We start from the raw sequence: 15542 nt of genomic DNA on the forward strand, positions 1-15542 counted from the left end.
CTAATGAGACTGAAGTGCAGTTGGAAAAGGCGTATGTAGAGGATTAACATTCCATCTGAGCTGAATAATGAGGAGGAAGGAACTGCAGATGCTGGTTTAAATCAGCTGGAGTAACTCAGCGGGACAGGCAGCATCTCTGGAGAGAAGGAATGGATGACGTTTCGGGTCAAGACCTTTCTTCAGTCTGAAGAAGGATCTTGACCCAAAATGTCACCCATTCCTTCTCTCCAAAACTGGAGAGCAGGACTCTGCCTGTCCTGTTGAGTTACTCCAGATTTTATGTCTATCTTTGAGCTGAATGATGATCTATTTTAGCACTGTATATTCCACCTAATCTCAATAAGGAATCATTGCCTCAAAAGTAAATTGTCCCAAAGATCTGGAGAAATTACATAAACACTATTTATGCAATTACATTAGAACAAATAATCTGATTCCTTTTGATAGATTTTTAAATATATTAACCGAATCAAGAGATAAGTGATCACTGAATGGCTTTTTAAAACAAAACATACTTTGTTATCCTAAACATAATTTGGATAACCTCTCAAACATTCACTAAAAGCAACAGATTGAAACAAATTATGAAACTTGAAAAGATTTGTTGGGTTTGTTTTGGGAACACTCCCATCGGCAAGAAAGCTCACCAGGCTGATTTACAACTTTAGATGGGCTATGCATAATTGAGTCAGATTTTCAGTTTCATTTATTGGAAATATCAGAATTGTGTTTTTGCAAAATAATAAGCATACATGCTGTAGCCTTTTACACTGTATTCCAATACTGGGCCCAAGCACTCCATACAAGGACTTTTCAATAATCTCTTCCATAACCAGCAAATAAACAAGACTAAAACAAGCACCTAGCTACAATGTTATGTTTTTCTTGATCAATTTCCATCAGTCTCCTTTGTGGATAGACTCAAAAATGCTGGAATAACTCAGCGGAGACAGGCAGCACCTCTGCAGAGAAGGAATGGGTGATGTATCGGCTTGAGACCCTTCTTCCCTTGAGGGACACTTTGTTTGACGATTTCTATTTGTTCTCCTTTATAATATCAAAACCAGCTTGATTTTGTATTGTTTACATGCTTATTCATGGAAGAACAGTACAGGTACAGGCTCTTCAACCCACGTCTGTCCTGAACATGATGCTAAGACCAAGTCTTATCTGCCTACACATTATCCATATCCATGTGCCTATCCAAAAGTCTCTTGAATGCCTCCGTCATATCTGCCTCCATTACCTCCATTTCCTCCCCCAGCAGCGTGTTCCAGGCACTCACTACCCTCTGTGTGAAAACTTAACCCACACATCTCTTTTAAACTTTTGCCCCTCTCACCTTAAAGCTATGCACTCCAGCATTTGATATTTGGATGCTGGGACAAAGGTTCTGACTGTCTACCCTATCCATGCCTCTCATAATTTTATTGACTTCCAGACTTAGACTTCCTTAGATGGGATCCTTGGGACCCATTTTGAAAGAATCCATATTGTGAACTATCCAGGTGTGTTCCAAATGCAGAGAAACAGCATCTTTCCTCACTTTGGGAAACCTACAACACAGTGGCGCTACTGGTAGAATTGCTACCTCACAGGCCCAGGGACCTGGATTTGATCCCAACCTCGGTTGTGCCTGTGTGGTGTTTGTACGTTTTCCCTTAATGTTTTCGCATAGGTTTCCTCCAGGTGTTATGGCTTCCCAATACATTCCAAAGATATGCAGGTTTGTAGGTTAATTGGCCTGTGTAAATTGTCCCCAGTGTGCAGGGAGTGGATGCCAATGTGGCATAACATGGAACTAGTGTGAGCAGGCGATAGATGGTCAGCATGGATACTGTGGGCCAAAGGGCCTCTTTCCACGCTGTATCTTTCAATCAATCTATTTCAGACCACCACCCAATATGGATGCTGTCAAATGGAATCCAACTATTTGCCATGTAATGATTTGTGCAGGCAATTAATAATACCATGCGCACATGGTTTTTATTTGCGTTAGTGAGTCGAATTTGTTTTGTTATACATGAACATGCACAAAGAACACTTGGCAATAAAGAAAGGTACCCTATCATCAGCATCCTACACAATTGGCATAAATCAGTGGTTTAATGGAAAATCATGGCTCCTTTTCAAAAGATTCTACAATCTATGTAGAAAGAGCGGAAACAAAGCAATTTCAATAATTCTGATATAAATGATTTTCAGAGGTACAACACTGCCACCTGAAGCCCAAACCATAAAACTGCACTCTATGCTTTAAGGGACAAAGGATGAAACATTTCATCCATGCACACTTGTATTGTGAGAAGTTATAGGTTTCTACATTGCCTGCGGAAAACCCATGTTGAATATTTATGCCAGCTAGTTACAATATGATCGTCAAATAATTGACAGAAGATATTAAAAGAACATACACATGGTCCACCTGCCCTTCACCCCTCATCGGTCCACTGATCACCCACCGCCCCACCCTCTCCTCTATATACCTGCCATCGTTCATCTCCACACAATCCTGAAACAGGATCAAGCTGAAACAGCAAATTCCTCCCTACCCTGATGCTGCTCAACCCGCTGAGTTCCTCTAGCAGTTTAGTTCTTGATATGCATTCCAATGCTCAGCACTAATGCACAACAGGCTAGTTGATATGCAGTGGCCATTTCATCAAAAATACATATTGGATAATCAAGAAAAAGAGACTGTCTTAAGGGAAATGTTAAAAAAAACCCTGGAGCACAACCTGCAAAAGCATTAAGAACTTATGAAATATTTAAAGAGTGATATTTTATGGTCATTCAAGGAAGGTAGGGAGGGACAGAAACTTTGATAGAGAGGAAAAGTGACAACAAGAGAACAGGCACATACAAGCAGATGTAGAAAAAAAGTTATTGCAAATACTCTGGATGCAGCAGAATGCCAAGATTATGCAACACTTGGTTCTGGCCAAGCACAGGGCCAGGAAAATTGGAGGTGCAGGCACAAATGGTAAATGGGTGCTGAGGGGAAGCAAAAAAAGAGTTGCAGTTTTATGTCAAAGAAATCTTTCTTCTGGTTGCTTCTATGAAGAATTCCATATGAATTTTAATTATAGTATAATTTTTACAGGGTTTATGTGCCTTTTTCAATTCATTTTTCTCTCAAGTGAAGCAATTTCAAAGTGACAAAATTTCTTCCACATTCTGCCTCACTTTCTCCTGATGGCTGAATGCTACTCTTGTCTTCTATCATGCCAATGTTCTTTTAAATTACTGCCAACTGGCTCAGCCATTCCAAGATACACATGGGTCAGAGTAACATTGGGGTAACAATGAAGTGCTATGAACATTTTGATTTAACAGCTGTTGGGGATAGCAGGACAGAATTTTAGGAAAGGTTTATGGGGGAAGGAAAAAAAGAGATAATTTCAGACAATTTCCAAGCTAGCAATGTCTTATATTTAATGATTTAATGAGTTTGTGTGTTCTCCCCGTTACCGCGTCGGTTTTCTTCGAGCTTTGGTTTCCCTCCCACACTCCGAAGACGTACAGGTTTGCAGGTTAATTGGCTTGGTATAAAATGTAAATTGTCGCTTGTGTGTGCGCAGGATAGTGTTAATGTGCGGGAATCGCTGGTCGGCGCGGACTCGGTGGGTTGAAGGGCCTGTTTCCACGCTGCATCTCAAAACTAAAAATGCAGGTGGAGCATTTCGAGTTGTTTTTATCACATTGAAACATCCGAGATCTCGGGGAGTCTTCACAGGATTGATTGATGGGAGGAGGGGTATGGTTTCCTTTGTTTCCCATGTGTGAGGAACTTGAATTAGAGGCCACCTTTTAAAGATAATGTAGGTATGTTCCAAAACTTACATTCAGCGGCGCTGCAGATCTGTCGCTGCCCGTGTGCGCGACTTTGGCGCCTTTGAGAGGGGGCGGGTTTAAAATGCCTTGTTTCTCCAGCCTAATCAAATTGATTTCTGTCAGGCTGTTCAGCTGCTAAAGAATAATCGCTTCGACTGCCGTTTCATTAAGTTTCTTTTAAACTGCACTGAATATTTTACGAACAGGAGTAAATTAAAAATAACCTTCTAAAGCCGACAACGGGGACGGATTTCATGTACGGGATAGGCAAAGGAAAGCCGTTTATTTTATATATAAACTTGCTTCTAAGGATGCCTTTAATCAAAATTTCACGTTGCGAAAATGTCATTATGTAAATACACGAACCGGCAGTATTTTTCCTTCTGATATGAGGTTTAAATTCACTGCAACCGCAACGTTCCAAACCAGCGGGTTCCACAAAAACCCACTCACAAGATGATTAAAATGGCCATTAATTTACGGGAATTAAATATTAAATTCCTTCCATTTGGCCTATAAATTCATGACCATGAGATTTAAAAATAATGTTATATTGTGAATTATTGTGTGAATGGTATTTGAACACTTAGGCTATTTAAAAATGTTAACTTTTTCTTAAGAAATGGATAGATGTTTAGGTCTAGTAATTGAATTTTGTAATTAGCTACAATTGGGTAACTAACTAATTATATGCTTTAATTTCAGGTCATCCAAGTAAGATTGTTTCATATTTGTTTCAGAATGCTTCAAACTATAATAACTGAAAATTTCATTCAGTTCTCTTAATTTTTAAGAAAGTTATGGGCTTTTGACTGTCCTTGATCACAGCTTTTGAGTTAAGTCAATGGAAAAGCAATAAGATGCAAATTTCAGAGTATGAAAATGGCCATAACTTTTTTAATACTGAAGATATGAAAGTGAATTAGGTGTCAAATTAAACTTCTTTTTATGCTTTATCTGATGGGATAAATTGCAGACTTGATTTTTTAAATCTCAAAATTTTGTAACATTGCTAGATAATGGGTCAGAACTGGCACAATTCAGAGAGTAGCCAGCTTTAGGACACTGCCTCAAAGGCTGATGGAATCTGCCGTTGATATTTTTTAAGGTAGAGGTCAATAGATACCTGATAAGGAAGTGAGTAAAAGTTTAATCTGGGAAGAAAGGAATAGTGCTTAGTTTAATTTAGTTTAGTGATACAGTGTGGAAACATGCCCGTCAGCCCACCAAGTCCATGTTGACCATCATTCACCCATACACTAATGCTATCCTACACACTAGGGATATTTTACAGAAACCAATTAACCTACAGGTCTTTGGAATGAGGGAGGAAACTGGAGCACGTGAATAAAACCTTAGGTGTCGCGAGGTTACGTGTAAACTCTGTACAGACAGCACCCATAGTCAGGATCAAATCCGAGTCTCTGGCGCTGTAAGACTGCAACTCTACTGCTGCGCCACTTTGCCACTCAGTGCTTCATTCCAAGATGGCGCCAACGATGGCTGCCAAGGTAGCCTGCTCCTTGCTATTTTGTCCGTGTTTGTTGATTTGTGTTGTCTATGGAAATCCCACAAAGATTACTTTCATGAGAGAGGAACTCATTAACATCAGACATTCGGTTCCTCCAAACATTCTTCCGGATTTCTCTCACTCGACGGATTATTTGGACATACTTGGCGGGGCTGCGGTTATGTACAAGGCCCTGACACACAGGAAGACCCGCAGGTCTTAATGACAACAGGCCGGTCGCACTGACCTCTGTAGCCATGAAAACCGTTGATAAACGTGCCCACCTGAAAACCATCACAAACTCCCGGCTGGACCCTTCGCAGTTTGCATAGCGGGCCAATTTGCACAGCCAACCAAAGCATGCACTTCATCCTTCAGCACCTAGACCGCCAGGGGACCTACGCAAGGATTTTGTTTATGTATTTTAGCTCTGCATTCAACACAATGGTGCCAGAGCTACTACACTCCAAAGTCTACCAGTTGACTGTGCCTGAACCCCTCTGTCAATGGATCACCAACTTCCTGACAGACAGGAAGCAGCATGTGAGCCTGGGAAAGTAGGTCTCACACCCGCTGACCCTCAGCATAGGAGCACCGCAAGGCTGTGTACTCTCCCCTCTCCTCCACTCTCTCTATACCAACGACTGCACCTCAACAGACTCCTCTGTCAAACTTCTCAGATTTGGGAATGACACAACCCTGATTGGACTGATACAGGATGGGGATGAATCTGGCTACAGACAGGAAGTGACACAGCTGGCGTCCTGGTATCATCACAACAACCTGGAGCTCAATGCTCTTAAGACAGTGGAATTGATTGTAGACTTTAAGAGAGCTCCCTCCCCCCCCACCCCCCACCCACCACTCTTCATCAACAACTACTGTCACAACCTTTGAATAATTTTAAGTTCCTCAAACCCATGGGAGGCCACTATCGACTCCACAATCGAAAAGGCCCAACAGAGGATACACTTCCTGGAGCAGCTGAGAAAACACAATGTGCCACAGACAATAATGGCCCAGTTTTACACTACCATCATAGAGTCTGTCCTCGCCTTCTCCATCATGATCATGTTTGGCTCAGCCGCCAAGCACGACATCCGGAGGCTGCAGCGCATCGTTTGATCAGCCGAGAAAGCTGTTGGCTGCAACCTTCCCCCCATTGATCAACTCTACACTGCAAGGGCCAGGAAACGAGCGGGTAAGATCATCTCCGACCGCTCTCACCATGGCCACAAACTCTTTGAAGTACTTCCCTCTGGGAGGCAACTCCAGACTATCAAAACTGCCACAGCCAGACATAAAAACAGCTTCTTCTCATGAACAGTAGCTCTACTCAACAGCCAAAAGTCTGTAGCCTCTTTTTACTCTGGTACTTATTTTGCAATGTTTAAATTATAATGTTTTATTTTTAATTGTCTGCTGTATATCGTGTTCTTGCCATGTGCGAGCAAATCACCAAGTCAATTTCCTTGTATGTATACATACTTGGCCAATAAATTTATTCTGATTCTGATGTTACAATTACATCAGCCATAATCTGACTAAATGATAGAGAAGTCTTGAGAGGTGGAATGGCCAACTCCTTCACTTAATGAAGGTGACCCATGGCTATCTGGACTACACTTCTTCCCACCCTGCTTCCTGCAAGGACTCCATCCCCTACACCCAAATTCCTCCGTCTACGCCACATCTGCACCCAGGATGAGGTGTTCCAAACCAGGGCATCGGAGATGTCATAATTCTTTAGGGAACGGGGGTTCCCCTCTTTGACTATAGATGCTCTCACCAGGATCTCCTCCATATCCCGTAGCTCTGCTCTCACTCCCCATCCCCCCACTCGTAACAAGGACAGAGTCCTCTTTGTTCTCACCTTCACCCTACCAGCCGTCGCATACAACACATAATCCTCCGACATTTTCACCACCTCCAACAGAATCCCACCACTGGCCATATCTTCCCATCTCCTCCGCTTTCCGCAGAGACCGTTCCCTCCGTAACTCCCTGGTCAATTTGTCCCTTCCCCCCTGAACCACTGCCTCCCTCAGAACTTTTCCTTGCCACCGCAGGAAATACTACACTTGTCGCTTTACCTCCCCCCTCAACTCCATCCAAGTACCTAAGCAGTCTTTCCAGGTGATGCAGAGGTTCACCTGCACCTCCTCCAACCTCATCTATTGCATCCGCTGTTCCAGGTGTCAACTGCTCTACATCGGTGAAACTAAGCGCAGGCTTGGCGATCGCTTCGCCCAACACTCAGTTCGCAATAATCAACCTGATCTCCCGGTGGCTCAGCACTTCAACTCCCCCTCCCATTCCGAATCCGACCTTTCTGTCCTGGGTCGCCTCCATGGCCAGAGTGAGCCACTGCAAATTGGAGGAGCATCACCTCATATTTCGCTTGGGTAATTTACATCCCAGCGGTATGAACATTGACCTCTAATTTCAGGTAATCCTTGTTTTCTCCCTCCTTCCCCTCCCCTTCCCAGCTCTCCCACAGCCTAATGTCTCCACCTCTTCCTTTCGTTTTCCCGCCCCCCCGACATCAGTCTGAAGAAGGGTCTCGACCCGAAACGTCGCCTATTCCTTCGCTCCATGGACGCTGCCTCACCCGCTGAGTTTCTCCAGCATTTTTGTCTACCTTCACCTAACTTATATGTTTGGTTTGAAGTTGCTACACAACTGTAAATTAATTTTACAGCTGAATGAGAAAGGTGCAGATAGGCATAGGTGACAAAAGAGACCTGGGTCAAAGTGAATAAAAGAAAAACAATAAGAAATAAAAAAAAGATGAGGTATAGCACAAGAGACATTCACAAAGAGCAAACATTTGGACGCATTGCAGAAATTAGTGTCCATGAGCCAATCTCGCGTGCAAGACCTTTCTACACGCCCTGCTTCAGAGCCTTCAACATGGCTGCCAAGGCTGGACAGAACAGAACTCCAGCAGATCTCCGGTTTTCATTTCATGTTATTGTTGCACTTTTCACACTTAAAACCAACTGTCTAAAATGCAAACGTTCTTCAATTAAATTGGATGACTCTCCCCAACAAAGACATACAGCATATTCTGCAACAAAACAAACCAGCTTAAAACCAATGTATTGTGTGTGCACATCGGAAGCACCAAAGCCATTCCAGATCATTAATATTTGATACCTTCGAAATCCAGTGATTAAATTACTTTTTTAAGCTTGTATCTCATCTCCAAAAAATGATCTTAATTTAGCAACAATGCATTATTAGGAGCAAAGTACCAGAGGAAAACCCCCTACATTTTCTATTAAGGTTTCATGTGCATTTCCAGCCAAGAAGGAAACACTCTGGGAGGGCATTTTTTAAATGGCCACCACTGAAGGTTAGGAACAAATTGTTGGCTAAGTCAATGTTTATGGGACAAATGTATTGAACATTGTATGCTGTCTTTGAGAACGGACTAGTGTTGAAATTTTTTAATGTGAGGTGATTTTAAAGGAATAATTTAGAGGAATAAATAAGGATACAGATATCAAGAAAGGGAAAAGAGATGTTGGAATGGGCCAAGTGACTTGAGGGCAGGCTGGAAAACTGCTGAAATTATTGAGTTCTGCAAGCGCAGGAAACAACACCAATACAGTCGTCGAGGGAGCAGAAAATGAGTTGGTGAATGGCGCCAGAGTAGGTTGGCAACAAAATAATCCAATCCGTCAATTCGTCCCTTCCTACCGAAACCACCTCCTCCCCGGGTACTTTCCCTTGCAACGCAGGAAATGCTACACTTGTCGCTTTACCTCCCCCCTCGACTCCATCCAAGGACCCAAGCAGTCTTTGCAGGTGAGGCAGAGGTTCACCTGCACCTCCTCCAATCTCATCTACTGCATCCGCTGTTCCAGGTGTCAACTTCTCAACATCGGCGAGACCAAGCGCAGGCTTGGCGATCACTTCGCCCAACACCTCCGCTCAGTTCGTACTAACCAACCTGATCTCCCGGTGGCTCAGCACTTCAACTCCCATTCCCATTCTGACCTCTCTGTCCTGGGCCTCCTCCATTGCCATAATGAAGCAAAGCACAAATTGGAGGAACAGCACCTCATATTTCGTTTAGGTAGTTTACACCCCAGCGGTATGAACATTGACTTCTCTAATTTTAGATGGCCCTTGCTTTCTCCCTCCTTCCCCTCCCCCTTCCCAGCTCTCCCACAAAGCCCACTGTCACCACCCCTTCCTTTCTTTTTCCTGCCCTCACCCCCTCCCGACATCAGTCTGAGGAAGGGTCTCGACCCGAAACGTTGCCTATTTCTTCTCTCCATAGATGCCGACTCACCGGCTGAGTTTCTACAGCATTTTTTGTCTACCTAGGAACATATCATAACGAGTTTGATACTGACTATGGGTGCTGTCTGGATGGAATTTGTACGTTTCGGTTTCCTCCCACATTCCAAAGACTTGTAGACTAATTGGCTTCTGTAAATTGCCCCTAGTGTGCAGGATGAGAAACTGGGAGAATATGGAACTAATGTCTGGGTGGTCGTTTGTGGGTGCAAACTCAGTGGGCCGAAGGGCCAGATTCCATGCTGTATCTCTAACCTAAACTAGTCTTCAATCCAGGATAGCATACCACCTCCAATAACGGGGCCTCTTATCTTGTGAAGAAGCTTTTTACATGGCACATTATCAAATGCTCAACACTTAGTTTTCACCTCATCTTTTCTTCCCTTAATTCAGATATAACTAACTTTACAGTCACAAGAGTCCAACTTGCCCAAATAGCTATTTTCGCAAGTGTGAGTTTCAATATTAAAACATAAAATGATGAATGGTTAAAATCTGTGTCTTTTTCAAACATATTTTTCAGTACGAGCGAATGAGCAAGAACACTGGGCAAGAACACTGGGCAAGAACCCTGCCCCTGTTGGCTTAGTTGAGACTAGCGTTAGGAATTTCCTGGACTGCATAGTATACCATGAAAATGCATTAACACATTGAATCATTCGGAAGATGCACAGGTATGAACTTAATTGGACTACTTACATCTGCATCCAGCTGTTTCAGTTCCTTAAGGATGTTAGGAAATCGGAATCCCCACTGCAATAATGGTTGACTGCAATGTCTATACAAGTGACTGTTGTCCTCCAATAAATCTTGTGCCAGAATATTATACGACAGGACAGAAAAATCAAAAGCTTCCCTTTGTTTTCCATCGGAGTTTTCGTTGGATTCACTAGTATCATGGCTGCTCTTGTACAATGAAGTAACATCCTCCCATGTTCTATGTACTGCCCCTACTGGAAAGAGATTACACGTGAAAATCACAAAGGTATATATCACAGCATAATTACACAGCAGTGTCACGGTTACATTTTAACGAGACATCATTTGACATTGTACTATAATAACCACAATTAATAATGCTCATATTTTGCCACACTTTTTCATAATCTGTAAAATTTTAAATACTTCACATAATTAACGTGGCTATAGACACATTCAAATGGATAGTGAAGGCCAGCATATGTTATTACCTGCAGAGTAAAGCGGGAAATAATAATAATAATAATAATATATCTTTTATTGTCATTGCACGTCAGTGCAACGAGATTTAGTGTGCAGCTCCACTGATGTACAAGCCCTGCTATGTGAGGTAATGTACACATATGTCTGAGCTGGCAGCTATGGAATATACTAACACAAGCTTAGCAGCAGAGCACCTTCTGTGTAGCAATGGTTGGAGAGAAAAAAAAAATCATAAGCCCTCTACTCCCCTGCTGATAACAGCTGGGAAGAAACTGTCCCTTAACTTCTGTATGGATCAAAGATGATCAGTTCAATGTCAAGGATGATGAGATAGAACTACTCTGTTCTTGCCCAGTCCAGAAAAAGACCACAGAGGTGTAGGAAATAGAGATGCAGTTGAGAGCATTGTCCACTATTGACATGGGGAACCTATAGATCAAGAAGAAAAACATTTCAGAGCCACATGTATGGAATGTCTTAGAACCAGAGAACAAGCAGAGGAGGAAGATTAGAAGGTACACAAAAATGCTGGAGAAACTCAGCGGGTGCACCAGCATCTATGGAGCGAAGGAAATAGGTTATTTCCTTCGCTCCATAGATGCTGCTGCACCCGCTGAGTTTCCCCAGCATTTTTGTGTTCCTTCGATTTTCCAGCATCTGCAATTCCTTCTTAGGAAGATTAGAAGGATGAGTTATGTGCAAAATAGAATGGAGTCTTTACAGGAAACAGGATGAGAAAACACTTGTTTTGCTCTCTTTCACTGTTCTGGAAGGCTCAGGTTCCTGAAACATTAATTGTTTCCCTTGCCACAGATTTGGCCTGACCTGCTGAGTGCTTTTAGCATTTTCTGTTTTTATTTCAAATCTCCAGAATCTGCATTTTTGTTTTGAATGTCATTGAATATTTAGGTTAATCTTACTTTCCAGTTTTGCTCTGTAGCCTAAAAGGTTACGGCTCTTTGAGTGTAGAAGTGATTTGCTTGGATGCTTTACTTTCATCATCAACTGTCTGCAGTGCAACTTATGGAATCAGGGAGTACATCACAGACTTTGGCAATTGGGATAGAGAGTCAATATAATCTATGAATCCCCAATTGCAAGTGAAAGTTAAAAACATAAAATGGGATTGGCAGTGAATTTCTTGACCGCCACATGACTTTATTTTACTACTGGCAGCGAGTACCTCAATGCAAGCTTCATTTCCACATCCTTCCATGAATTTAAGCATGTGCAAGATTTTAGTGTACATATCCTTGTCCATCTCGTCATCATTAACTTTCCATTCTCATTGCATTAAATATAAAATAGTCTGTTTAAAACTCCAAAGGTTTATACCTGACCCAAATATAATTCCATCCGTCTAGGCATGCTGGATCTCCCGTTGCTAATCATTTTAACTCCCCTTCTCATACCCACCTACCTGTCTTCCAATCCTCCATTGCCACTGTGAGGCCACACGCAAACTAGAGGATCAGCACCTCATATTCTGTTTGGGTAGCTTACAACCCAAAGGTATGGTGCACACCTTTTTCTCCCATTTCCCGGTCATATTTCCCCTTCCATCTACATCCCCTCTTCTGGCTTCACCAAGCTTACAGCCTTTTGTCTCCTTTTCATCTCGAGCATCTACTCATTGGCCAATCAAACTCCCTCACCTGCCTTTGGCTTTGTCCTGCCCCCACCTCCTTTTCTGCTTTCTCCCACCTAGTACAATCAGTCTGAAGAAGGGTCCCAACCTGAAATGACACCTATCCATGTCCTCCAGAGATGCTGCCCAATCTGCCCAGCTACTCTAGTACTCTTGGTCCCTGCAAGATGGCGGCAGCCGGAAAAAAAATGGATGCCGACGAGTGGGCTGGAGACTTACCTCCTGCACCCTAGGCGACGTTCTGGGTCAGCTACGGGAGGCAGGCATGGAGGCTGAGTGATGACCGGAGGCGCACTCACAGGCCGATGTCGAGACGGCATCAAGAGTGGTCAGTCAGCCAAGTGGGCTGCTGGAAGCCCTGCAGCAGCCTGGGACTCCATTAGATTGGGCACCGCTTCAAGTGACTGAGTGCGCGGAACGGATGTGGCCAGTAGCAGCAGTAGAGACATCCTCTGGCCAGGCCAATCCATTCAACTCCGACCCAGTATCGCTGCCAGGACAATGGGGCTTTATGGTCAAATTAAAATTCTAACATTTAAAAAAAAAATAATTGGATTTGAAGGACACAAGATGGTGCATAAAATGTGGTGAGTCTTTATGAAACAACCTTACACTCTTATATTACGTGGGATTGTGTCTAATGTATTGTAAGAGTCACTAAACAATATGCAAAAGAAGAATTTCACTGTTCATAGGTGCACATGACAATAAAGAACCATTGGGTTTTTGTTTTTCTATATTATTCATGTTAAATTTATTTATTTATTCCCATCTTTTAATCCCACCAATGGTGGTGAAAGTTCTGCAATTTTGCTTTGAAACTGGCAATTTTCGTCTTTAATTTATTTGACATGCATTTATATTAATTATTTAGGATATTGAAGCTTGTAAATCAAGTTTCAATGATGTTCATTCTCGGGCAGCTGAAAGACATTCCTTTATATTTCTAACTCTTCACATGTCGTGCCTAACATGACAAGGTAGTTGATCTCAAGAAAAACAAGATATAATTAGATCTGTAGAATTCACCAATATTGGGTGGTGGCCTTCCACCACATTCTTGGATGATTCTCCAAATTATGAGTCAATATAGAAAAGCTATGATTCATTTAATTAGCCATCAGATGCCAGAATAAAACAAGGAAACAAGCAGGAACAATCTAGGTGGCAGGAAATATCTCAGGGCTACGAAATGTCAGCCATTTGCCAGGTTTAGCTAAATCTTATTCCATGAAAACTTATTTTCCATACATTAATTTGAAATGTATTAGGTGCAGCCTTGCCAAGATTGTCCATGCATTGGATTTAGGAGACAAGCATTTATTGGAATTCTGCTCAGCTGGATGATATAGTTAAATACAGCAGGATACTGCAGTGCTGACTTCTTTATTTACCTGTGGACACTTACCTTGAATAGTTCTGGCAAATAAAATAATAATTTCCGAGACATAATGACATATTCACTAAATTGATCGTAGCGATTTATTACAGAATAATTTATTTAATTGGAAATCCTTACGAGTGTAAGTCAAATATACACCCAGACAGTAAATTATATCATTATACCATATAGAGCAGCACAGTGGCACAGAGTTGCTGCCATACAGCGCCAGAGAACTGGGTTCGATCCCGGTAACGGGTGCTGTCTGTAAGCAGTTTGTACGTTCTCCCTGTGACCACGTAGGTTTTCTCCGGGTGCCCGTTTCCTCCTACATCCCCAAGACGTGCAGGTTTGTAGGTTAATTGGCTTCTGTAAATTGTCCCTGGTGTGTTGGATAGAACTAGTATATGGGTGATTGCTGGTCGGCGAGGACCCGGTGGGTCGAAGGGCCTGTTTCCACGTTGCATCTCTAAACTAAACCCAAATCAAACTAAACCATTATTATCTTGTGGAATACAGTTTACTTTTATATGTCGACCTCATATTGAACAGGAGTGAAATCAGTGGCGGACTGGGTCTAAAAATATTGGTTGCCAGGAGACAAAGGAGACCCACGTTCATAGCAAAAGGATTGGAGTATAAGAGCAGGGAGGTTCTACTATAGTTGTACAGGGTCTTGGTGAGACCACACCTGGAGTATTGCGTACAGTTTTGGTCTCCTAATCTGAGGAAAGACATTCTTGCCATAGAGGGATTACAGAGAAGGTTCACCAGACTGATTCCTGGGATGTCAGGACTTTCATATGAAGACTCGGCTTGTACACGCTAGAATTTAGAAGATTGAGGGTGGATCTTATAGAAACTTACAAAATTCTTAAGGGGTTGGACAGGCTAGATGCAGGAAGATTATTCCCGATGTTGGGGAAGTCCAGAACTAGGGATCACAGTTTAAGGATAAGAGGGAAGTCTTTTAGGACCGAGATGAGAAAATCATTTTTTACACAGAGAGTGGTGAATCTGTGGAATTCTCTGCCACAGAAGGTAGTTGAGGCCAGTTCATTGGCTATATTTAAGAGGGAGTTAGATGTGGCCCTTGTGGCTAAAGGGATCAGGGGGTATGGAGAGAAGGCAGGGATGGGATACTGAGTTGGATGATCAGCCATGATCATATCGAATGGAAGTGCAGGCTCGAAGGGCCGAATGGCCTACTCCTGCACCTATTTTCTATGTTTTAATCAGGGGCCCATCGGGCAAGCTGACACCCTGGCCAGTCCGTCACTGAGTGAAATTAATTCTAAAGTAAGTTTCAAATGCCAACTGCATCCACCCATTAATTCACATGAGTAAAACATTCCAAAAATTAGCTGCAACAACTTTTTCAACCTTATATTGTGCAGCTAGTTCTTTAGTATTAATTTACTGGTCATAATAATCCATCATACTAAGATCCAAAAGAATACTGCATGTTTTTCTGAAGTTATTGTGCACTGATTTATGGTGGTAACATCCCTCTTACACCCAGATACAAATACCAGGTAGATTGTGCAATAAGCGTTTGACAATTTACCAAAAATCATCTTTCAAAATCTCAGGAATTCAGGCAGAGACACATTTTGGGAATGTAATATAATTTGGTACAAATGTATTGGCTTAAAGAAAGATCGAGATATTCGATT

The 15542-nt window shown here is 42.3% G+C and overlaps 1 protein-coding gene across 7 annotated transcripts in view; it reads right to left on the minus strand.

The window, feature by feature from the left end:
- angel2 (angel homolog 2) overlaps positions 1-15542 on the minus strand; it is a 45276-nt gene that overhangs the window by 19798 nt on the left and 9936 nt on the right. For all 7 annotated transcript variants that reach the window (XM_033025334.1, XM_033025333.1, XM_033025332.1 and 4 more), the window contains one exon: positions 10355-10608. In XM_033025334.1, the coding sequence (XP_032881225.1) occupies positions 10355-10608 (254 nt within the window). The remainder of the gene's footprint in view (positions 1-10354; positions 10609-15542) is intronic.

This window comes from Amblyraja radiata, chromosome 8 (genome assembly GCF_010909765.2).
Source record: "Amblyraja radiata isolate CabotCenter1 chromosome 8, sAmbRad1.1.pri, whole genome shotgun sequence".
NCBI classification, from domain to species: Eukaryota; Metazoa; Chordata; class Chondrichthyes; order Rajiformes; family Rajidae; genus Amblyraja; species Amblyraja radiata.